Below are 24051 nucleotides of genomic sequence, written 5' to 3'. Positions count from 1 at the left end.
ACTTGGGGCATATTATGTTATCCCAACTGCCCCGATATGCGGAACCAGAAGGGGTGGGACTTACAAGGAGGTGGGTGTGGCCAGAGAGCAGGCAGACAATATAAATTGGGGCCTTGGCTTCAGGAGACTCTCTATTAGTCAGGAGTAATGGCCATAATGGCGGTATCGGAATAATAGACAGATGCACAGAATGTTGGGTGCACATAAATGGTCTGTGTTATGTGTTTCTTATTCCCTTTTATTCTGTACTGTGTGTTGCCCCGTCCACAGTTAATATAGTACGTCACTGGGACAAGATACAGTTCTCGCTCTTCATTGCCCTCAATAGTTACCATAGTTTTTATTGATCAGCATATAACAATGGTGTTTGATATGTTTTGAGTTGCTTGCGTTGAGTTGCTGCCAGCAATGTCCTATGGCATTGCTGGCAGCCATTTATAATGAGCACAGTCACCTACACATAATGGAAGTAATAATGTGCCGACTATCCACTCGCTGGGAGGCAGTGATGTCACTGAGAAGCCGGTGATCACTATTCATGAGGCACATTGAATATTCATGAGGGGCTGGTTCCTAGTGAAACGATCGTCTGCCTTCTCATGAATATTGCTTTACCCTACAAAATGGCTGCTTCTGCTGTAAATAACTGTTGTTCTTTTAATGACAGGAAAGGAGCCCATACACGGTCCGTTGTGGACCGGCTCCGTTCTGTACTATGCAATGTGCGCTCCCACGCATCACATAGTACGGTACAAAAAGTATGTGCTGCACATACTTTTTGTACTAGGTAAACATTGTATCGGATCGCAGTGCATGCACACTGCATGCACAAGGGATGCGATCCGATGTGTGCTGTTTAAGCACAGAACGGATCCGATGAACGGACCGTGAATGGGGGGTTGAACAATCGGACAGAATTACAGTACAGATGGTGTAATGGTTAGCATTACTGCCTCACAGCGCTGAGGTCATGGGTTCGATTTCCACCATGGCCCTAACTGTGCGGAGTTTTTATATTCTCCCCGTACTTGCGTGGGTTTCCTCCGGGCACTCCGGTTTCTTCCCACAATCCAAAAATATACTGGTAGGCTAATTGGCTCCTGACAAATTAACCCTAGAACGTGTGTGTGTGTGTGTGTGTACATGTGGTAGGGAATATAGATTGTAAGCTCCACTCTGTAAAGCGCTGCGGAATATGTGTGCGCTATATAAGAAACTGTTAATAAATAAGGTTGACTCTTTAAACATGATTTGGGGAAGGAAATGAACAGGCTCTTTTTCTGTTACATATATGTATTTTACACACCAAACAAATAATGGCATGAGCTGAGAGTCTCCAGAAGGGAACACCATGGGACAAATGTCATTAAATGTGAGAGCTTGGTGAATTAGAACCAAGGTTTAAAGCAGTTGTTTTTTTGCATTGCAAAACCAACCCCATTTTTTTAAGACTTTCCGCTTAAAATCTTAGCATTAAACTGGCAGAATCTTGGCAATCAGGGAATCTCGCCCTCTGTTACATGTGGGTCCAAGTCCTGACGGCAGGACAGAATACGATATGCAGGCGTTTCATTAACGGTACTACCCTGACAATACGTCCTTTACCACATTTCGTTACCTCACATAACACATCCTACAAAACAAAGTCTAATGTGGCCCTACATCTAAGCAGCGATTCCCCAATGCCGATTCCCCAGTCAGAATTGTAGATCGGCGCCCTCTGCTGGGGCATCAGCAAAATACTATAAGGGAAATTTAATAGGATGAGAGATTCAGAAAGTGAGAGATTTGGTAAGAAATCTCCAGGTTTTTTTTAAAGCGGCAATCATTTACACTGCAAAACCAGTTTGATTTTGCAGTGTAAATGATTGCCGCTTTAAAAAAACCTGGAGATTTCTTACCAAATCTTTCACTTTCTAAATCTCTCATCCTATTAAATTTTACCATACATGTTAAAAATCCCCAACTCGCCCATTCTGATCATTTTTGGGTCGGAATCTGCAAATCAAGATGTCCAACATGCTGCATCTTGCGGATACCAAGCATCAGCAGAACAGGGAATTGTCCCAATTAATTGCAGATGTGCGGGCCCCATGAAGTCAAAATACACTGAATTCTCCCAAATAGAACAACACAAAAATTACATCCAAAGAGATTCAATGTTACAAATGAGTTAATGATTCAATATGAAAGATGACCACTTGCTAAGAATGGATTTAAGGCATTGTGACAGGCTCAGGTATGAGTGGGTCGTTGGTACTGTGGTAGCCTGTGTAAAATGTGCGTAAGCACTCAATCACTTCCTACTGGACAGCAGCCCTTATGTCATAGCGTTGGGGCTGAGGCACTCGCGTCTCTTGGCTTAGAGGCATAAAGCTACTTTGGTGTAAGTCGTAAGTGGAGAAGAAACAGTTAAATTACGCAGAATGTTGTCCAAGAAAATTAAGGGGTCTATTTACGAAGCATTGGATGGAAATAAAGTACTAACCAACCAGCCACTAACTGTCATTTTTCAAGCACAGCCTGTGACAGGGCCGTTAGGAGGTGATTGGCTGGTTCTTTGGGTCTACTTCACGTTCATACGGGAGGGGCCAAAATTGTTGGGAGGGGTCTGTGCATCATGCGCAGACACCGGAAACGAACGGTTTTGGTGAGTTACACACTCGCTTGGCCGTTTGTTGCGGGGAGGGAGGGCTGGGGCGGTGACAGCGCTCGACCATGGGAACACCCAGTGTGCTGGTCGGCGACCATCGGATGATTTTTCCTGCTAGCGGAGCCATGGTAGGGGATGTGTTCTCGTACATATGCCCTTGCATGGTACCAAGGGGATTCGGCGGCGGGGTTAGGGTGGGTATTCAGCCGTGCAGCATCTCGGGTGCTCGGTAAGCTGCGATGTTCGCAGTTTAACGAGCCAATCTGAATCAAGGCCTTTATATCTCCATCCAAGTCTTAGTAAATAGGCTCAGATTAGTGAATGAGGGGCTGATTCACAAGAAAACATGATTGGAACCACTGCTGCCTCTTGTAGGCAGGAAGCATGTTGTGTAATCAGGCACCGCCTGGTGGCTCCTCTGCTCCGCTTCTGCACATGAGGAGGCAGTATCGGATCATCTGCGGAACCCCAAGGTTACTTGGGAAATCTAAGTAAATCCTCCTTCCTGGGCCAGTGAAGCCGCATCCTAGGAAGCAGCCACTGACGTAGGCACATCATGAAACCAGGGTGCTGTGTCATTGTCTCCCCCATACTCAGTAAATCAACCATGCTGTGGCTCTGGGGCATGCGCAGATCTAAAAACATTCATGTTTGGCGTAAACGTCAAAATAGCGCCCACCTCTGAATCAGCCTACACACAGGATAACTGAAATGCCAGCGTCCGCAGTCTGGGTACCTCCTGCATCCACGCTTTGTGCGACTAACTCCCAGAGGCCACGTGTGCCAAGCGGGGATATTTGACGCCATGCCACCATAGGTGTATGTGGACACATTTGTATGTTAGGATACAGTGTTTAGAACCAGCAGTGTATTGCCTATTACACAGGCTGCCCAGGACCGTGACCTCCTCTCATTGGATAAGCCTCTTTGCTATTGCAGTGTAAAACACAAACATAATAATAAAATGCATCACTAAAAAAAAAAAAAAAGTTCTCCTTTCTTACTACTTTGGGACATGGAATGAAAAAGTAATTCCACCCGATTCCAACAATGGATCTGAAATATTTACAGGATATAAGTAAATGTTCATTGAGTCACAGTTCAGCTATAGTTTCATGAAGGACCATTAAATGTCTGCTTCACAGCTCAAGAGCTGGTGGTTCCTCTCTACACCAATCGGTGTCGGGCCGGATGAAGGCGATTGGTCCCTCAAATGGAGGCTAGCTGACTGAGAACCATTCTAAACTGCTGGGTGCTGTTACTGAGGTCCTTGACTCTATCCACCATATCCTTGGCCGCTGAAGGTGATGGGTACTGAAGTGCTGCTGTCTTGGTGGTAAGGACAATTTCCTTGAGCTTGTCACACATAAGGTTGCTGTAGTGGGTGATTTTGTTCCGAATGTCCTGAGCTTTGGCTTGGCGTGACAATGTGTCCCCAATAAATACCAGCTTATGGGCGCTGAGGATGACAAATTTGCTGTGAGCCACAAAGATCTTGGGAGGTTGGTTGCTACTGATGGAGTTATAAAAGGCATCGATGGCGTTGGTCAGGGTGGTGACGTTGGCCTCGCACTGTTCTTGGTAGAAGAGTAGCAGCTGCCGGTCAGAGTTGCTCAGGGCGCTGCGTACTTGGCTGTAGTGTTGGGGGGGCGTCCAGTTTGACAGGTCGTTCTCGATCGGCCGCCCAACTTCCTCTTCCAGGCGCTCAAACTGTTTCAGCTGAAGATGGAGACAAAAAAGTTGTTAAAAAGAGATCTGGGTGCATCGTTTGGTGGCACTGATGGAACGATGTTAGCTACGGCTTTCTTTTTTTTATATATATATTTTATTAAAGAACTGCATCATTACATACAATAAATGAAAAATAAAACCAAATCCGTAAAATAAAAGCATTTTGTATACCGTGTAACAAACATATACAAATAAACACGACTTAAATCAAGAATAATGCGGTTGTTTCTAAGCATACCTATCTTCAAAAGGGTCTATAGAAGACTATAGGAGCACACCAGGGAAGGGGTGAGATCAAAATGGAGGAGTATTCAACTGAAGAGTTGCGAAATTATACCAGGATGTTAGTACAGCTTTCCTAAGAGTATTTTTAATAGGGGGAGGTAGGGATGTAACATATGGCAGCCATATCGCAATTTTTTTTGCCTTAATCTCTTTATTAAGGGACATCTCTAACCAGTCCATTTGAAACGGGTATGAGATCCTTGGCAAAAGTAGTGTTATAGATAGAGTATTAGACGCGATCCACTGAGATAGAATCATTTTGTGTGTCGCAGCAGCCAATTTAGATCTCCATATAAGGGGCTGAGACTAAAGTCTTGTTTAACCGAGTAAAGGCGGATAGGAGGGCGGGCAAAGTGACTCCTGGAAGATCTACAGACCACTTTGCCATGCCAGCGGTCAATTCATCTACATTGAGCTGCCGTTTGAGGTGGATATATGAAAGAGGGCCAGTTACAGGATTGCCTAACCATGACATCTAGTCCCGCTGCAACATCAGCTGGTGGGACCTGTTTAGAAACACTGGGAAACGTAGCTCCTCAGTTGAAAATATATAAACATGGGGATCGATACAATGGTGTATTTGTCACGGAGCTGTTGATATGATGGTACATTTGTGCAGCCCTCATCCATGAGATGGAATATTAAACGTAAGCCTTCCTCATCCCATTGCTTGGCCAACCTCAAATTTTGCAGTGTGAGCGTACATGACCTAGTGTTGTAAAACCACGACTGAACCACTGTGTTATGTGGGAAAAGGCCTAGCTTAGAGCGGGAAAATCTTCATGCTGGGCAAGTCGAGGTCAGCAATAAATTATCTGAAACACCAGGGGGATAACTTGATGGTTTCATGTGTAGCAAACCCGTCAGAGGTATATTAGGACAGAATGCTTGTTCAATAGCCAAATTCACATAATTGCCAATTGAATGTATCCAGTCAAGTGCATACCTAAATTTGGCCACCAACATATAACTTTTAATACTATATGTAAATTAATGCCTCCTAATGAAACACTCTGAGATGGTTTAAACATTGAAATCCTAGGCTTCTTCCCATCCCATATAAACTTACTAATAGCAGTATTTATGATACGTAAATCAGAATCCTTAAGTAAAAGGGGTAACATTTGAATAGAGTATAGTAAACGCTTAGATCATTTTATTTAAACGGCATCTACCAATATAGGAGAGGGGTAGAGACCTCCGGGAACGGAAGTCTGTTAACATCTTTGTTATTAACTGGGGATAATTTACAATGTATAAGTTAGCCGGGTTAATTGGTATGGTTAGGCCCAAGTATGTAAGAGAGTTTTCTGCACATAAAAATGGGAATCCTGAGGGCCACCCAATTTTGCACCGTCATGGAGCGCCAACGCGTTGGTTTTGAGTTTATTAATTGGGAATCCAGATATTACTTCAAATTCTGACAGTAGTTTTAAGAAACTGGGAAAAAGGCGTCAGAACTCAGCCACAGAAGCAATATTGTTGGCTTTTAAATAACTGTTTTATACTTGCAGGGGGAGGAGAGGTGCCCCCTTGGGAGCAGGAGCCCGGTGGCAGATGACTCCATTGCCTCCCAGAGTTCTGCCTCTGCTGTCTAGTACCACCAGCTAGGTTAAAGCGAAGAGTGTTTAACCCATTAATGGTTAAGAAAGCTGAGTGTTGGGCGTACAATCTACGAAAGAAGTTGACCGACCATCAAATGATGTGGGTGGATCCCACAAACGTGTAAATCAGGGGTTCCCAAACTTTTTTTGAATCACGGCACTCTGAAGCATCAGAAATGTTTTCCTGGCACCCAAAGGCTAAAGGTTTCTCATTAAGAAAGTCAGAAACAAATATTAAGTTAGATAAATTCTGTTTATATCTCATCCTTAGGGTCAGTTATGGGGTAATGGACAGGATTCCCTTCTGTTTGTCCATAATTTGACTATTATATTGAGCATAAATAACTTGAATTGGTCCTGGACCATCAACCCAGGGCACCCCTGAAAGTCCCCCAAGGCACCCCAGGGTGCCACGGCACACAGTTTGAGAACCACTGGTGTAAATGGATGTTTTGAAGGCCCTGCAAGCGAATCAATTGCCCTTGTGAATGTGGGCCGGCGTACCACCATTCACAAGGCAGGATCTGGTTGCCTTACAAGGATGTAAATTCGCATCTGAGCAAATCAACCCCCTGTATACAAAGACCTGACACGCTGAAGGTTTGAGATCCTTCCGTGCACAAGGCTGATTAGATATACCGTGCAGCAGAATTTCCAGCATTCTGCTAGTTGTTTTCAGCACGTTTGCTGCCGCTTCTACTGCGCTGAGCCTTGGAAGTCGTTGTCAGAGCCGCAAATGTATCCATCATAGAAGAAATATTAAGAAAGGCGCAACTAATAAAACTCTTGCAATATTAGCTATGTCCACTAGATGTCGCACAAATCACATTATACAGAAGAACAGAGGGCTAAACTTACTAAAATGGGAGCGCTATTGAAGATGGAATGATGCCCATAGCAACAAGCCACATGCAGCGTAAGACCCGGCATGCGCTAACAGTCCCCAGACTGCCCATAGGTGATGTGTGTGTGTATATGTGTGTGTGTGTGTGTGTGTGTGTGGGGGGTGTTAGGGGGTTGTTGGGGGGGCCCAGTGAATTCCTTTGCCCAGGGCCCGCTCTGATGTTAAGACAGTCCTGCCCAGGAGAAGTTATTCCTGCGGGGGGATACACAAGCATTGTGTGTGTGTGCTGCACTCTGGCCCGGAGCACAGGACAGACAGAGACTGCTTACCTGTTGCTGCTCCAGGTGACCCTTTCCCTGCCGTATAATGTTCCCCTTTTCCAGCAGTTCCTTCTGTGTTTTCTCAAATTCTTCTTTACCCTGCATTAGAACACATCAGATTTTATCACCCTGAGCTCCTCGTCAGAAAGGATAAAGTCTACATATACACAGGGCCGGGTTAAGGGCCTCACGGGCCTGGAGCTGACAATGTTCGAGGGACTAATAATGAGAAGTGGATGCGGGGCGTCCAATGCCTTGTAGGCATGTAGGACCCATACACTATATGCCCCAGTGTCTCCGTAGAGTACGAACATTGCATAATATAATATACAGAAATGCAACTGTAATACTTCTGATTTACAGCTAACCATGAGGCCAGCTGGTGTGTGTCTGGTGATCACCATCCTGTCATGGTGATGGGCCTATTTTTATGTGGAGGCCTGGAGTTGCAGCCCTATCCACCCCATTGTTAATCTGGCCCTGCATAAACATATTTACTGGCAATTTTCACCATGACCCAGCAATGAACACTGCAGAAGATGTACGTGGAATGGGATTATTGATCCTTACAGCCCCCGAAGATACCGGAGCTCATTATCTCTATGTCTCTGCCAGTTGAGCAGCTGATTTCATTAAAACAAAATAGAATTCTTCCTTACTTTGGCTTACATGAATATAATATACAGATACAGTATATGCATTAAATTATATGGGTAATTTAATGTTGAAGCATTTCCGTAGTCTAGTATTTCCAATTAATTATCCTACAGCTCTGTAAGTTAATTCGTTTTTCCTGGCGCTGTAATTGCACACTGGAGTGAAAGCGTGAAGGACGATCTTGCAGTATAGTGAAATACCACTAGATGGCGTAATAAAATGCCTCTATTAAAGCAGACCTGTGTTGGCAACTTAACCATCCAATGACATGATTCTATGCTAGTAGAATGTCCGCCATTTGCTGAGGGGCATCCAATGTCCACCTCTACACCAGTCATAGTGGCACATGGCTGAGGGGGGCTTCACTGATGCTCTTTGCCAATCCCAGGCCCACCCAGCACCCCTGAGGCGTTCCTGCACAAGCATATAGCCGTTTGGCTTCTGTATACTCCCCTGGACTGAATGCTCCTAGGTTATTTTATACACAGTTTATAACTAGTAGTGTTTGATGCCTTAAATGCTGGTAACACAAACAATAGATGTATGTATAAGATTGATGTATGTATAAGATCATGGTTACATAAGACTGAGCTTTTCATAATCCCCTTTATTGTTCTGGGAGCCAGTGCTGAATTACAGGCACGGCAAAGGCAACACCTGCTTTGGGCCCCTACAGGAATCTGCGGCCGCCGCCAAGGGTGAGGTGCCCTTTTCTCTAATTTGTTATTGTCCGAGTCAATGGAGCAAGAAGTGTTTTCAGCAGGTGTAGCTAGACTGCCGTGAACAGACTATAGAGCAACGCAGCTAAGTGCAAGTTCTGTGGCTCCGAATGAACAGCACAACCTCTTCTGGAACACTCGGTAAATGCCTACACACATTATGTTCATTTGAAAGGTAAAAATAGTTTCTAAAAGTTTTAATAAAGTGTTCCTTTACGTCTCTCCCTTCTGACCAGAGCTTTTTGTCCGAGACCCCTGTAATTATCCTCCGAATCATTATGTGACCCTCAATTTACAATGTAAGCCCTGTCATTTACTTGGTTACATTGGCTACATAACATGGTTATGTAGATTTTAACCCTTTGGTCGGAATGCAATCCTTTGACGCTATTCCTGACGGAGGAAATAGAGGCGGAGCCCTATTCAATGCCATCTTTACCGACCGCACTGAAGAGGGATCACGGCAGAACGGACCCGACTTTAAAAGCTGTTGGGCCTGTTCTGCCAATAACGGCCGTGGATTGTCGCGATCTCGGGCGTAGATCGACTAATCACGCCTGTTTTTGTGGACACGCACCCTTTTCGCCGATTGGTAGGCATCCTGCCTGCCGATTTGCTGTCAGGCAAACTGCAAAAGGGCTGTCAGGAGGGATCAACAGCTGTGATCCTGGATTGCAGGAACAACATCTCTGTGAGAGATGCACAAAGTATCTGCTAAAAATGCCAGCGTCGCTCACATTTGTTATATAAATTCAAATGTGTAAAAAAATGATTATCTTTCCTATATAATGTTAACATCACCGGTCCTTATGATGAATAAAAATGTTTGCTTGGCAATTTTACACCTATTTTGATAAATTCACTTGGCACTCAAAGGATTAAGGGGTACATTTACTAAAATGGGAGTTCTATTGAAGATGGGATATTACGCATAGCAGTGGGTATTCATTTTTTGCTAACCATATAGATAGATAGATAGATAGATAGATAGATGGAGAGAGAGAGAGACAGACACCAGACTCCTGCACCGTTCCTTTTCTGCAAGGACTAATGATGCAAATCACATTATTATGGCTCCACCCCCAAATAACCAAAACTTTATTAAATTCCCTTTTTAACAACGACTGCCAACATTCAGTCTGGAGGGCATTATAGGGATGCTTTTCTTCTGCCGTGGACTGCAGTATGAGTTAATCTTATTATCAGGAATTAGCAACATTCTTTAAAACATACCCAAACACCCTATTCAAATAAAAAGAATTCTTCACATTTTGGGTTTTCCATCAGAGTGATTTATTTACTAAGATGGGAGTACTATTCCACATGGGATGTTGCCTTATGGCAACCAATCAGATCCTGTCTATTATCTTATAGAACGTGCTGAATAAATAATAGATTCTGATTGGTTGCCCATAGCAACATCATGTGAAATAGAACTCTCATCTTAGTGAATAAATCCCACAGTGTTGCATATTCTTTGCTACGTATACGGTGATATCTTCTATTAGTTAGATTGATGTAGTATATACTTCCTCGTTACCTGCTGGAGCTATAATTGTACATTTAAAACAGTTATTCAACAACAAAAAAATGCTCTTGGAATATTAAGGCCCCCCAATGATTTTGCTTGATTTCGACCTTTCGGGCCGATATATCGTTTATAAAGTGGCAAATCATATGTGTTTTCCATCCAATCCGATTCTCAGTCCCATGAGTGGGGGATCGCAGCCCCTAGGTCGCTAATGCTGCATTATTGATTTGTTGGAATCGGGTGGAAAATGGTTTTTGTGCATGCGATATATCGCATGCGATTAACCGTGGTTATATATATATATATATATATATATGTGATAATAGAACAAAAGTACAAAATCGATGCTCCAGGGGTAGTTCAAGTCAAATCGCACCTAACTTCAGGGTCAGACATATCGATGTAGTGTATGGGGTCCTTTAGAGTTATGATCTGGCAGCACAATCCCGTCCCCTTTTATAATAGCAGTGAGCAGAGGTTGGGGTTTTCCCACCTCTCATATTCCCCCCTAGACGTGCAGTGTGTGTATCGATCACGTGATGCTATTATATGCCGTTTACCACAGATGTTAGTCACTTTACACTACAGACGCTCGCAGAGGCAGATCAGATATCAAAGGCTGGTAACAGCACAAACCAGCTCTCTGTGACTGATACAGTTGTCCCAGATCACAGCAGCCTGGTTCACAGAGGCCCTACCCAAACTTGAGTAGATGTCATGGAATGGAAGGGGGGAGGCCACCTCATTGTCCTGCCTGAGAGACATACATTCACTCAGCTCACAAACGAGCATTGTCAGAGATGAAGGGGTGGTGCAGGTATCGTCTTTGATGTGCAGTAAGTGCCATAGGGAGAGATTTGTCAGAGCCGATAGGGAGATAAAGGCGTTCATGTAAGAAGAGTGGTGAAGTGGATTTGTGGAGATGTTGCCTTTTGCAACCAATCAGTTTTGAGGTAGCATGTATCTCGTACATTCTATAGAAAGATAGATAGAAGCTGATTGGTTGCTATGGCGGTATCAAAAGGCACGTGCGGAAGAAATGGTGAGTGGTCTTGAAGAAAGAGTGGCCACAAAGGAGTTTCCCCGTCAGCATCACAGAGGGGGGCGTGGCCTCAGTGACATCACTCTGTTGGCGCACCCAGCATCCCCTGAGATGCTGAACTGCCTCTGGAGACTTGTGCATCTCAGTGACAGGAGCCAGCTGCTACAGGATAATGTCACACTGCAGCAACTGGCTTCTGTCACTGCGGAGGAGCTGGGGGTTTGGTGTCACCCCATCTGATTGTGAAACCAGGGTGCTGCTCGCACCCCCCCTTGTGACGTCTGTGGCCCATAGTTCCAATGAATCTGCTCCTCTCATTTTTCAAACACAGCACGTAATGTCAACAATAAGCTTTTTTTTTGTGTGGTTGTTAATAATGTATTTACTTGTATATTTGTATAACCAAACCTAAATGATAAGAAGTCCTCAAAAAACTTTATTAATATTCACACATATGTTCATTTTCCAGGAACATATGTGTCAGAGAAGTGTTTCTCAAGCACATCAGACTTCCTGCTTCAGCGCTGTTAAAGGAATGTCCAATAGCTGACAGAAAAGTCAGTTGCGATAAAAAATATACTACTTGGTGTTTGATGACATTGCCACAATAATTCTCGGTGGTCCGGCTATAAGCTGCCATCAGCAAACTGATCCATGAAGAGATAAGCAAATTACGCTCTTGCATATGCAGAAACACAATATACCTTTTGCCTCCCCGCTGGAAGCCACTCAGGAGACGTGTGCGGAAAGCTGGTACAAGCGAAAGGTGAAACTTAATAGAAGCTGTAGTCAGCGGATATTGCTGATGGGAGGTATCTGTCACCTTTAAGCAATGTTCAAGAACAGCTGCGTGCACCTTGCTCAATATGGAGAGATTATTCAGTGTTTTTCAGTGATAGACCCTTAACGGCAAAATGTAGATCCCATTAAATAAACAACCTGCCTGCCAACTAAACAGGATATTCTGATTTTAGCAGATGCGTGCATTTTATAAAGCTTCCAGTTGTCGCCAGATGGCAGGAAAGCTGCAGCTCGTTTATTGATGTGCATGAGTTTGCAGAATGGCTGAAATAATTAAAGACTGGATGAATTAAACTTCACTGCCTGAAATTATGGAAAGTCCCTTATCAGTTAAGAAGATGGATGCCTCTATCAGCTCACCTTCTATTGACCTCACTACGTTTAACCCTAGTGTGCAGATTTTAAAGGCAGTAGCTGCCTGGTGCACCCACAGACTACAACAACATGGATTCTGGTTGGACTAGAGCAGGCATGCACAAACTGTGGCCCTCCAGCTGTTGTCCAACTACACATCCCAGCATGCCTTGCCCTAGTTTTCGCATTCTTTAATAGAAAAACTGTGGCAAGGCATGATGGGACTTGTAGTTTCACAACAGCTGGAGGGCCATAGTTTGGCCATGCCTGGACTATGAGGAGAAGTATAAGTATGACATTATCTCTTTGCTGAGTCCAACACACCACCATTTTCCTGAACACTGCCCAGCACCACCCATCCTAGCGCCCCAACAACTTTGGGGCACTCAGAGCGGGACTGCAGATTAGAATCTGTACATAGAGAGGGCCAGATGTATCAAGCTTCAAAAAATGATAAATTGGAGAGTGATAAGCAACCAGCCAATCAGCTCCTACCTGTCATTTTTCAAATCAGGCCTGTAACATGACAGGTAGGAGCTGATTGGCTGGTTGTTATCACTCACCATTTTATCACTTTTTGAAGCTTGATACATCTGGCCCAGAGTGCGGCTTCTGCTCATGCACAGATGGGAAGCCATCGCGGTATACTGGGATAACCTGCATCAGACTCATTGATATGGTTCCAGAGACCCTATGTGCACAAGGCATGGTTACTGTGCCAGAGGGTCTCACTTTATTCTAACTAGTAATATAATCCCACTGGTCTCTGACATCACACAGTCAGGCTCTCTCACAACTAGACAAAGGGGATTGTGCTTCCTGTCCTGCTACCCTGAGGAGATGTAATCTCTATGTAATATGTACAATTGTGCCTCCTGTCCTGCTACCCTGAGGAGATGTAATCTCTATGTAATATGTACAATTGTGCTTCCTGTCCTGCTACCCTGAGGAGATGTAATCTCTATGTAATATGTACAATTGTGCTTCCTGTCCTGCTACCCTGAGGAGATGTAATCTCTATGTAATATGTCCCTTGTAAGATATTCTGCTATAAAAACACACAATTTGGTGCCTTATTTGTACTAAGGGCCCGGTTCAGACATGATTTCTTTGAAAACAACCTGCTTTACCGCCCCCAAACGTCCGCAGGGTGATTGACGCTGCAGGGAGATTGACAGCCATCGCAGGCTCCTGACGCACTTGGATACACAATGGGCCTGATTCCGAGGCGTGTGCCCTGTTGATTTCGGACTCAGTTACTGGACATGCGTCCCTACTGTGTTCATAAAAGAGACACAGTAGCGATCCCAGATGCATGAAGTAGTGTACTGTAAATGTTTTGGGGTGGTGGCTATTCACAAGCAAGTCCATGTGCTGGGTGTGCTGCAGAGGTGGCTGCATACACAGATGCTTTATTGCTCACATGTGAGGTCATATATAATCTGCACAGAGGATGGAGCTGGTGCAGGTTTCCATGGTGCAAAAATGGAGGTGCCTACAGAGGCACCAAGCTGTGTTGTAGGATCTACAGACGCTCAAAGTGGACATTTTAGTTCTCCTATGGCTGTACATCAGGGATGGCTTGTATTAGCAGATGTGTGAGCCGCAATAGATGTACACACAGACAATTGCATACAATTCAGAATCAGGCCTATTGGGTATATGTACAGTATACACATACCCATAGCCTTTGATCTAGAAAATGAGTTTAAGGTATTCTCAAGAGAACATTTTAAAATCACAGTAATCTTCTTTCTTATTTTGTAGATAAGAACACTCATCTTATTAAAGAAATGATTAGCCTTCTTCAATCTAGAGTTCCACCCTCTCTCAGCCTCCTTAACTCTAGAGTTCCACCCTCTCTCAGCCGCCTTCAATCTAGAGTTCCACCCTCTCTCAGCCGCCTTCAATCTAGAGTTCCACCCTCTCTCAGCCGCCTTCAATCTAGAGTTCCACCCTCTCTCAGCCTCCTTAACTCTAGAGTTTTACCCTCTCTCAGCCTTCTTCAATTTAGAGTTCCACCCTCTCTCAGCCTTCTTCAATTTAGAGTTCCACCCTCTCAGCCTCTTTCAATCTAGAGTTCCACCCTCTCTTAGCCTCCTTAACTCTAGAGTTCCACCCTCTCTCAGCCGCCTTCAATCTAGAGTTCCACCCTCTCTCAGCCGCCTTCAATCTAGAGTTCCACCCTCTCTCAGCCGCCTTCAATCTAGTGTTCCACCCTCTCTCAGCCGCCTTCAATCTAGAGTTCCTCCCGCTCTCAGCCTCCTTAACTCTAGAGTTCCACCCTCTCTCAGCCGCCTTCAATCTAGAGTTCCACCCTCTCTCAGCCGCCTTCAATCTAGAGTTCCACCCTCTCTCAGCCTTCTTCAATTTAGAGTTCCACCCTCTCTCAGCCTCCTTCACTCTAGAGCAGCGATTCTCAAACTGTAGGCCCTGACCCCAAAGTGGGTCCCGACCTTCTCAGCTTGGGGTCGCGACTCCATGTTTCTGACCATCAGGCTGATGACTTTTCTAATCTCAGTCAGTGATTCAAGGAGTCTGAAAAGTCTGTTGAATTGTCTGTTACTCCTCACATCATGTTGTGCCTCCACAATGCTGCCATGCGTGTGCTGTCTGCTGACCACACATGTGACGTGATGACCTTCAGTAGTAACTTGCTGGGGTCCTGTCATTATTTTTATTGTCTGACAGGGTCCCAGAACAAAACAGTTTGAGGACCCCTGCTCTAGAGTTTCAACACTACTATACATCTTTCACTCCAGAGTTCAGGCAAGTGTCTTGTTCACTCTATAGTTCCACCAGTTCTCTGCCCTCATCAATTTAGATGTCCACAAGTTCTATGCCTCCTTCACTCTAGGGTTCCACAACCAAGGTTGAACTAGATGGACGCAAGTCTTTATTCAGCCTTAAATACTATGTAACTATATGTAATATATCTCTGGCTTCTTAACTCTAGAGTTAAGATAGATATCATGATGTGACCAATAAGGAAATACGGAAGAGAATGTCAGTCTTTTAAAAGAAACCATTTACAAATATAAAAAGGGAAGTTAATAACGCTTTTCTTTTCAACCTGATAACAGGAGACACCTACTTACAGCATTGCACCATGTTAAAAAAAGCATCTTAATATCTTTAAATGAGGTCAAGTGACATCCACACTCACCTGTAAATGGACATAGTCATAATCTTCCATCCAGCCGCTCTCATTGTTCTCATACTGCCCTTCAGGAGATTCTTCCGCAATGAATTTCGGGGGCGATGGCAGAGGCCTTGATTGTATACTAGCTTTTTCAGTTGTTTGACCAGCAGACAAATTATTGTTGTTGTTAGCCAAGTGATTGCTATTTTCCTGTCCAGATTGGGACTCTCCCAAGGAAAGCTGCCTGTTTGTCCTTTTAAAGAGTAATGAAGCATTTCCATGTAGAAAGGAAGACAACTGCTTGGTGTCATCGGGGATCCCTCTCGAATACATCACAAAGCGATCAAGGTCATCTGAAGAACCCGGTTTATTATTTACCAATACATTCAAGGCCCAGTTACAGCTGTCCAATGCCTGACTGTGCTTAAGCAGCTGCTGGTAAACATCCTCCATCTTCTGTAGCTGTTTGCTTAACTTGGCGTGAAGGGTCCGGTCAGACGCTTGTGCCGAGTTGACCACCGCTCCTTTGGCAAATTCCAGCAAATCCTTGAATGTGCTTTTCACACCGTCAACTGCAGCCTGAATACTCTGCACATTGACTTCCATTTGCTCTGGACTTCTCCAGGTGCTACTGATGAAGGACATTAGGTAGGAGATAGAGCTATTGACGCCATGTTGTAGTTTTACCAGCAGATCCATGGCTGCCTCTAAATCGAGATTCAGCTCCTTCCCCGCTGTTTTTGGTGGGAGGACCGATGATTCTTTCACTGGGATCGTGTCAAGCGAAGAGGTTGAGATGTTGCTCCTGTTGCTACCGGTGCTGGAGGCAGACAACCTCTTGAAATTTCCCGTCAATTCATCAACAACTTTCACCTCCCTGTCCACCTGAGGAGGGATGTCATATATATAATCTGCTTCGGTCTCCAGAGAGCCTTTTCCTGCATGGAACTCTCTTGGAACATCATAAACATCATGGAAATTGTGTCCAGCTGGCTTCCTTAAGCTGGGAGGAACATCATATATCTCTTGGGAATATGAAGAGTCATTGCCCTTCACAGCAGCAGGAGGAATGTCATAGATATCCTCAGGGATGGAGGGTTCTGGATCATGGAGGTGAGTGGAAGCCTGAGGAGCAACCTGCATCTTCTGATTTGAGAAAGCAGGTGGGAAGTCATAGGTATCTTCTCTAAGAGGACCGTCCGGCACATCTTTACTCACAGAAGGCGGAACATCATAGATCTGAAGGAATAAAGGGACAGTGTCATGATTGCAGTTAATGCTACAAGTCAAGAATATCAGGAGAGAACGAGAATCTCAATGAATTGATATGAAGACAACAGAACACCAGATTTTAGGCAATTTATAACTTCACAAACAGTATTCATTATTTAACAGCTGCTGTTGGGTTATAATAGATTATTGCAGTGGGGCTAATTCTGAGTCACACATGAAAGAACGAATACGGGCAATCGCTTATCTGAAAGTTTATGTAAATGGTACCCAAAGTCCTTCCATTGGATACAACCTTGTGCCAGGATTGAGATGCCCACTTTTGTGCCCATGCACACAGTAATACGCATGTATAACAGCAAATAATCGCATCGGCTCAGAATCAGGGGCATGATTCAGGTTTGACTGGTATGGCCCGATGGTGAGGGTGTGTGCATGGGCAAAAACTGAGATTTATGTCTTACCTGTTAAATCTCTTTCTTCGAGGACGTCAGGGGCCACAGGGATTACATTGGGTAGAGAGTGAGGTCACGACCTTTCCAGCACCAGAAAGGATAAAACTTCTGGACTGCCCAGAGACAGCCCTGGCTCCTCCCTCCTCTACCCCACCTCCTAGGCTAGCTTACTTTCAGTTTTTCCCAAAGCCAGGCAGGAGACAAGATAGAAGGAAGAGAAACCCATACAGTAACATTCAACCAATATATGTGTGTGTGGTTGCTCAACAGAGGAACCATAACTGTGACATGTATAAGTACCTCAACAAAGGAACTTTTAACTAAGTTCACTCAACGGAGGAACCATGAACTTCAATACCATGAAGCAGGCGCGGCAGGGAGGGATCCCTGTGGCCCCTGACGTCCTCGAAGAAAGAGATTTAACAGGTAAGACATAAATCTCAGTTTCTTCTGCGGTAGACGTCAGGGGCCAGAGGGATTACATTGGGATGTCCTAAAGCAGCCACCTAAGGGTGGGGACGCGCCTGTGCCGCGGCCAATATATTCTGGCCGAATGCCGAGTTCTGAGAGGCAAACATAACAAACGCAAAAAAGCGTAAGAAATCGTTGGCAGACGACCAAGTTGCCACCTTGCCAAGTTGCTGTGCCGTTGCACCACCTGTAAAAGCCCGAAACACACCCACAGATGTAGTGGAATGAGCCCGTACTCCTGCAAGAACAGGGAGTGAGGTGAACAAGGAATCCTGCTTGATAAACGACCGCAGATATCGACTGGCAATAGTCTGCATGGTAGCAGACCAGCCCCTCTTATGAATTCTCTAGTGGATAAAGAGAGAGTCAGATGGCCAAAGTATTACAGCGTGATGTACATAGACGTGCAAAGCACAGACCATCTCCAGTTGATTGCTGCCCAGGAGAGACCGCCGGCCTACAAAGGGCAGGGATCACTATCTCCTGGATGACCTGAAATTCAGGAACCACCTTGTGAGGTGTAAAGTAATGTTTCAAAGAATCCGTTCTATGAGAATGAAAGACCATGAAGGGCGATTGACCTGACAGAGCCTACCGGGCAGACACCCAGCAGCAACGGTCAACAGGCAAACCGTTGTCCCAGTTAGCCTGTAAAGAGCCCTAAAGGGCCTAAAGAATCAGAGAAAGATTTTATCAAACCACCATGTTTGTAACAACCAGAGGTTGGATCTGGAGGACCCCCTGCTAGAATGAGCGGAGATCGTACCACAAAGCTCATAGGCTGTGGAATACAAAGGAGAGAGCCGAGCCCTGTTCCTTTAAAGAAAACAGGCAGAGGCCAGCCCCCACTACTTCTACCGAAAGGACAAAACCCTAGACAAACGGTAAGTTCTGGGATTGAATTCAATCCCGTGGCTCTTAATAAGGTTGTCTTAACAACCCTGTGAGCAGTTCTGGCCCCAGAGGCAGACAGATAAGAGAGACCCCTAACAGGGTTCACAGATCCGAGAACCAGATTCTCCTGGATTAAGGTGCCCCCACCTCCACTTTTAATGTACAAATTACTTTGAGGAGGAGCAAAAATGGGGAAAAGCCTACCTTCGAACGAATAGCCACTGGACTGACATTACAGAGCGTGGACTCTGTAACCTGCAGGGTCTCGAGACCTGGACACATACAGGGTGACCTGGTAAATGTAAAGCAAAGCCATCAATCCACCATTGGTCCACCCCAATGGCCTACCAACCACAGGAACACCTCCGAAGGGAGGGTCCATCGGCCGGTATAGTTTTGCCAACAAGGCCGGGATCTTGCGCTGCACCCATTGGAAGAAGCGGGAGGCCTAAGCCTACAGCACCTGGTATTCCCAGACGGTCTCCCATCCAAGTACTAACCAGGCCTGACCCTGCTTGGCTTCCAAGATAAGACGAGATCAGGCGTGTTCAGGGTGGTGTGGCCGTAGGTTCATAGCCAGGCCCACTCAGAGTGTCACCCTAGTGGTTGATAACAAACCACCCTTTTTGCATCACCCGACTGGACCTGCACAGGGTGACCTAGAAACCAAGGTTCTACCTTGCAGAAATCCCACAGGACTGTCTTTTTCACTTAGGTTTCAAGACAGAAGCATCTTTTCCATAATAGCATTATCAAGTCTATGCCTTAAGATGTACTGTTGCGTGTATAAAACACGGATTTACCAAAAGGATCAGTTTTGGTTATAATGTATGTGTATGTAGATACATTAGAAAACAAACAAACAGGAAACTATATCGAACCGCTGTTTGAATGTAAGAAGCGAGAATGCTGACCTAGCACCGCTATATATATATATATATATATACACATATATTTTGTATGTACATGTATATATATATATACACATGTACATACACAAATGCCTACAAACATAAACATATGCATTCATGTACCCCTATACAATAGGTTGTACAGATTCAACATATTGGTATATAGCATATGGTGGCGCTGAAATGAACAAGGCCGTCAACATTGGCAACCAGTAAAACTTCTACCAACGTGAGATTGCGTCCCTGAAGGGATGCATAGTCAAGGCCATATTAGCTTTTAATTATAAAAGCTACAGCCAGTGTTACTCCGCTAACATAACCTAAAGGAGAACCATAAGAAATGACAAACCGAATTGTTTGTGGGAGAAAACGGGAGTACCTGGAGTAATCCCACGCAATTACGGGGAGAATGCACATAAACTCCACACCGTTAGGGTAATGGCATTGTCTGAATGGAACCCATGTTATCTACAAAAGCTGGTGTTCCCATGTGATCTCAAACGAGATTGGGCATATCCAGTGTGGTATGAATATAGATTGACATCAGTGCCGTGAGGTAGTAATGTTAACCATTACACAGTTCGTACTGCACCTCCACAGCTGCATCTCCCAAAAATGCTACCCCGCTGGGGTGCAAGGCTACTAGAGGCCTGGAGGAATACTAAGTCAAATTATCTCAAATGTGCGATCTGCATGTTACATGCATGTGATTCGAATGTAAATCCGACTACATAGTCAGATCCCACACTGGATTGTATTGTGCGTACACACCACAACCAGCTGTATATGTGACAGTGCAATGTTCCAACTTCCAATGACCAGGAATACCGAAGGTTATCCTGTGGATAAATTACACTTCAGAGTCCACCGTTGGTGACGTTTGCCATATTGCCCTGTCAGAACATGAAATAACCCCTGGTATTGTGGGGACTGAATCCTTATAGCCGTGCGCCTTGTCTACTTAAGAGACGGGAGCGTTGCTGATTGAGCTATTGCTCTATTAGGGTAAAACAGGCCTTGACTATGTTCCGACAGAGTTTAAAAGTTAGCAGAGGTGTCTTACACTAAGTGTCTGGACCAGAACTGTAATGGCTGCACACACTGTGATTTCTAATTGACTTGCTATGGAAAACTTTGCTAACTCATGAGTTAGTAACATACAAGTCATGCTACCTGCATTAGACATTGCTGCCCTTGCCTTTGATGAATGGAGTGACCTCTGTGTCACTCTGATAGCAGGGTATAAGACTTCCTGCTGTCCTCTGTATAGGTGCCCATACATGTACCAATTACCCGGTACTTTTTGTGCTAAAATAGCATCGTTGTGCATATGTTGTGCATGGGATGCGATGCTATTTTAGCACAAAAAGTACCGGGTAATTGGTACGTGTATGGGCACCTTATGACCTAGCTGGCAGCAAACTGTCCCCCCATAAACTGTCATCTGAGAACACAGTATCTTTCTGGAAGAAAGCAAGAAGGGGTTTTTATTTTGTCAGCCAGCAGATACACATTGCACAATTAGAGGCTTATTGCAGAAATCTAACGATCTCTATGTCACAGAGGAAAAATACACCATGGAAGGCCACAGACACATGCCTCAGATGACTGTGTAAACGGAGTTATACACTTTCCACCTGACAATATATACACTACACACACACAGGGAGAGAGAGAGTAGGTATAGGTAACCAGAGATAGAATCACTGGATAAGAGAGACAGTATAAGGAGATGAGCTGCCACAGGCCATCAACAACACCATGGTATATAACACAGGAGTGCTATGACCTAATTTACATACAGCCCAATACTGTCCCACTATGCTCTAAACCCCACTGTCTGAACACAGAACCTGGGGGAGCAGCTGCATTCAATATGCAGTTAATCAGGACAAGCTTGAGCACAGCCCTGGCATTAGTAGTCAGGAGCCTCCAGCAGCGTGCAATGGGCGGCAAGTATGTTTAAATGACCGCCAGAACCGTGTGATAGCTGGGAAAGTACCATGGACTCCGTCCTTACAATGGCGTCCCTTTTTGAAAGGGTAGCCGCGCCATCAGGCTATACTCATATGCCCAGGCTGGCCGGTGGTACTTGGGCCAGCCTTGCAATGTGTGCAGGACACCAATATAGGAGTTCCTGTGTCACTATCGCTGTCCTCTAAAATTGTACAAGAGGCAGCTAAACTGGTACAGCTAACACCTATACTTCTGACATGCAGTGATGGTGTTAACACAGTTATGAGACATAGCACAATGCAAATAATAAAGTGGCACTGAGCTCCGCAAAGCACAAAGGCCGGCAGGAGCATAAAGTACTGTACCCTGTGCTCCAGTAGGAGAGGTACAGGGGAGATTTGCCCATATGGCCCGGCAGTGAAGAGATGGAACTCCAGACTGGCAGAGAGCTCTCTGTGTCCTTCTTACACTTGCAGCAGGCAGGCAGGAAGAGATCAGGGCTGGAAACCACGTGGGTACATCCTAGCTCCTGTCTCCGGGAGAGGGGCTGTGTGAGGAGAGGCTCCCTCCCCCTACTAGCAAATGGCCACCGGGATTAAATGACTCATGTGGCGCCGGTAAAATGGCGGGGATCCGGCGCTTGCCGGGCGGCCCCGCTTACCGACGCCACTGCCCACACTCAAAGTCTCCCTGGTTGTCCAGCGGGACAGAGTGCACAACACTACGAGAGGCGGCGGTTCTGCCGCTTGCTAGTGCAGCCCGGCGATCCCCCTCGCCGAGCTGCTCAGCCGCCATTAGAAATGCGCACGCGCGCGCTCCCAGCGGGGAGCGCGTTACCTGTAAGCGGTGCTCACCGCTGATGTCCCGGTCCCCGTCGCGGCTGTGCTCTCCAGTGCTTCAGAGCCAGCCGAACACCTCCGCTTGTGGGAGCCACGTGGGTGGTGTTGGGCTGCCGTGTCCCGGGTGATGGAGCGCAGTGCAGGGGTCTAAAAGACCCCCAGCGCTGCTGCTCTGTCACTGACTCCAGTCAGTGTAAAAATAAGAATAAAAAAAAAAATTAAAAACGAAGTTTAAGCTGCTTTAACAGCAGCCCTTTCAAAATGCGTGTTGGCTCCTGCCAGCACAATCAAAACTGAAAGTAAGCTAGCCTAGGAGGTGGGGTAGAGGAGGGAGGAGCCAGGGCTGTCTCTGGGCAGTCCAGAAGTTTTATCCTTTCTGGTGCTGGAAAGGTCGTGACCTCACTCTCTACCCAATGTAATCCCTCTGGCCCCTGACGTCTACCGCAGAAGAAATACGCATGTGCAGACCCGCTGTGCGGACGCCGTCGGCGAGTATCACATTCCCCGGGCATTCGCATGGGCAGGGGACGGAAGGGTGCAGAGAGCAGGCTGAGACAGAGGAACCCCCAGCGTTTTAGGGGCATCCTCATAAAAACACTGGGTGTTCCCCTGGGAATGCAGGTGGGCCAATGCCTGCTCGGGTGGGAGGCTGATGTCACATGACGTTAGCGCCCACCCCCTTTTTGGCCATTTCCGGCCAAGATAAAAGTCAGTGCAGATTGACTTTGATCTGCTAGTGGGAGAAAAAACACTCGATGGCCGGCGCCTCGAATGATTGTTCGCCCAAGCGGCCACAAGCAAGGGGATGTGTACATGTACACATCCCCTTGCATGCAAATGCGTGGATTCGTGGGGCTGGTTGTGGGGGTGGGCGTTCGGACAGGCAGCGTTTACCTGCTCGCTAGGCAGCGAAAATACGCTGCTTAGCGAGTAGATCTAAATAAGGCTCTAGGTCCAGTGTCTTATAAGCTGCAGTAGTTAAGTTGCCTTTAATACACAAGTTCTAAAACCTTTTTTTACGAATACTGAAATGATGATGGTGTTCTAGTCTTGCTGTCCGATAATAACCAATTAAATCCCTAATCTCCACTTTTGACATTATCTTAAACATGGGTGTAAATGTAGACAAGTGTGTGTATTAGTGTAATTATTTGCTGGCCCCACAGTTGTGTAATCTGACCCGTCTCCGGCTGCTTATCCCCCAGTGAGATATGAGTTGTGGTGTCCGTGCATGGAGATTAAACACTGCAGACAACGAGTCTGTGCGGGTCCGACATATACAAGCAATGAATAACTGCAGCACATTTACCTCATGAAATCACCAAACGGATGACGCACAGCAGTAATAAATCTACTGTATTCCATCCTGGATATATATAATGCAGCACCAATTCCGAGTCTCTGAGGTAAATTTACTAAGATGGGAGATCTATTGAAGGTGGGATGTTGCCAATAGCAACCAGATTCTACTTCTTATTTATTTTGCACCTTCTTGAACATAATAGATATAATCTGATTGGTTGCTATGGGCAACATACTATCTTTAATAGAACTCACATCTTAGTAAATTTACCACTTTGTGTGTAATCCGAAGGTTTGCCTGGAAATAAGG

General features: G+C 45.4%; 1 protein-coding gene and 1 pseudogene across 1 annotated transcript in view; both read right to left on the bottom strand.

Moving 5' to 3' along the window:
* Nucleotides 1-1891: 1891 nt before the first annotated feature.
* BCAR1 (BCAR1 scaffold protein, Cas family member) overlaps nt 1892-24051 on the bottom strand; it is a 92686-nt gene continuing 70526 nt past the window's right edge. The window contains exons 5-7 of the mRNA XM_083165107.1: nt 15708-16922; nt 7447-7536; nt 1892-4372 (exon numbers count right to left, since the gene is read on the bottom strand). Coding sequence (XP_083021233.1) covers nt 3863-4372; nt 7447-7536; nt 15708-16922 — 1815 coding nt within the window. The 3' untranslated portion in view covers nt 1892-3862. The remainder of the gene's footprint in view (nt 4373-7446; nt 7537-15707; nt 16923-24051) is intronic.
* Nucleotides 19185-19303, bottom strand: LOC146046572 (5S ribosomal RNA; annotated as a pseudogene).

Source organism: Crinia signifera, chromosome 11 (assembly GCF_055691185.1).
Source record: "Crinia signifera chromosome 11, ASM5569118v1, whole genome shotgun sequence".
Lineage (NCBI taxonomy): Eukaryota > Metazoa > Chordata > Amphibia > Anura > Myobatrachidae > Crinia > Crinia signifera.
The sequence above is the reverse complement of the archived record's forward strand: the minus strand, read 5'-3'. Positions and strand labels throughout refer to the sequence as shown.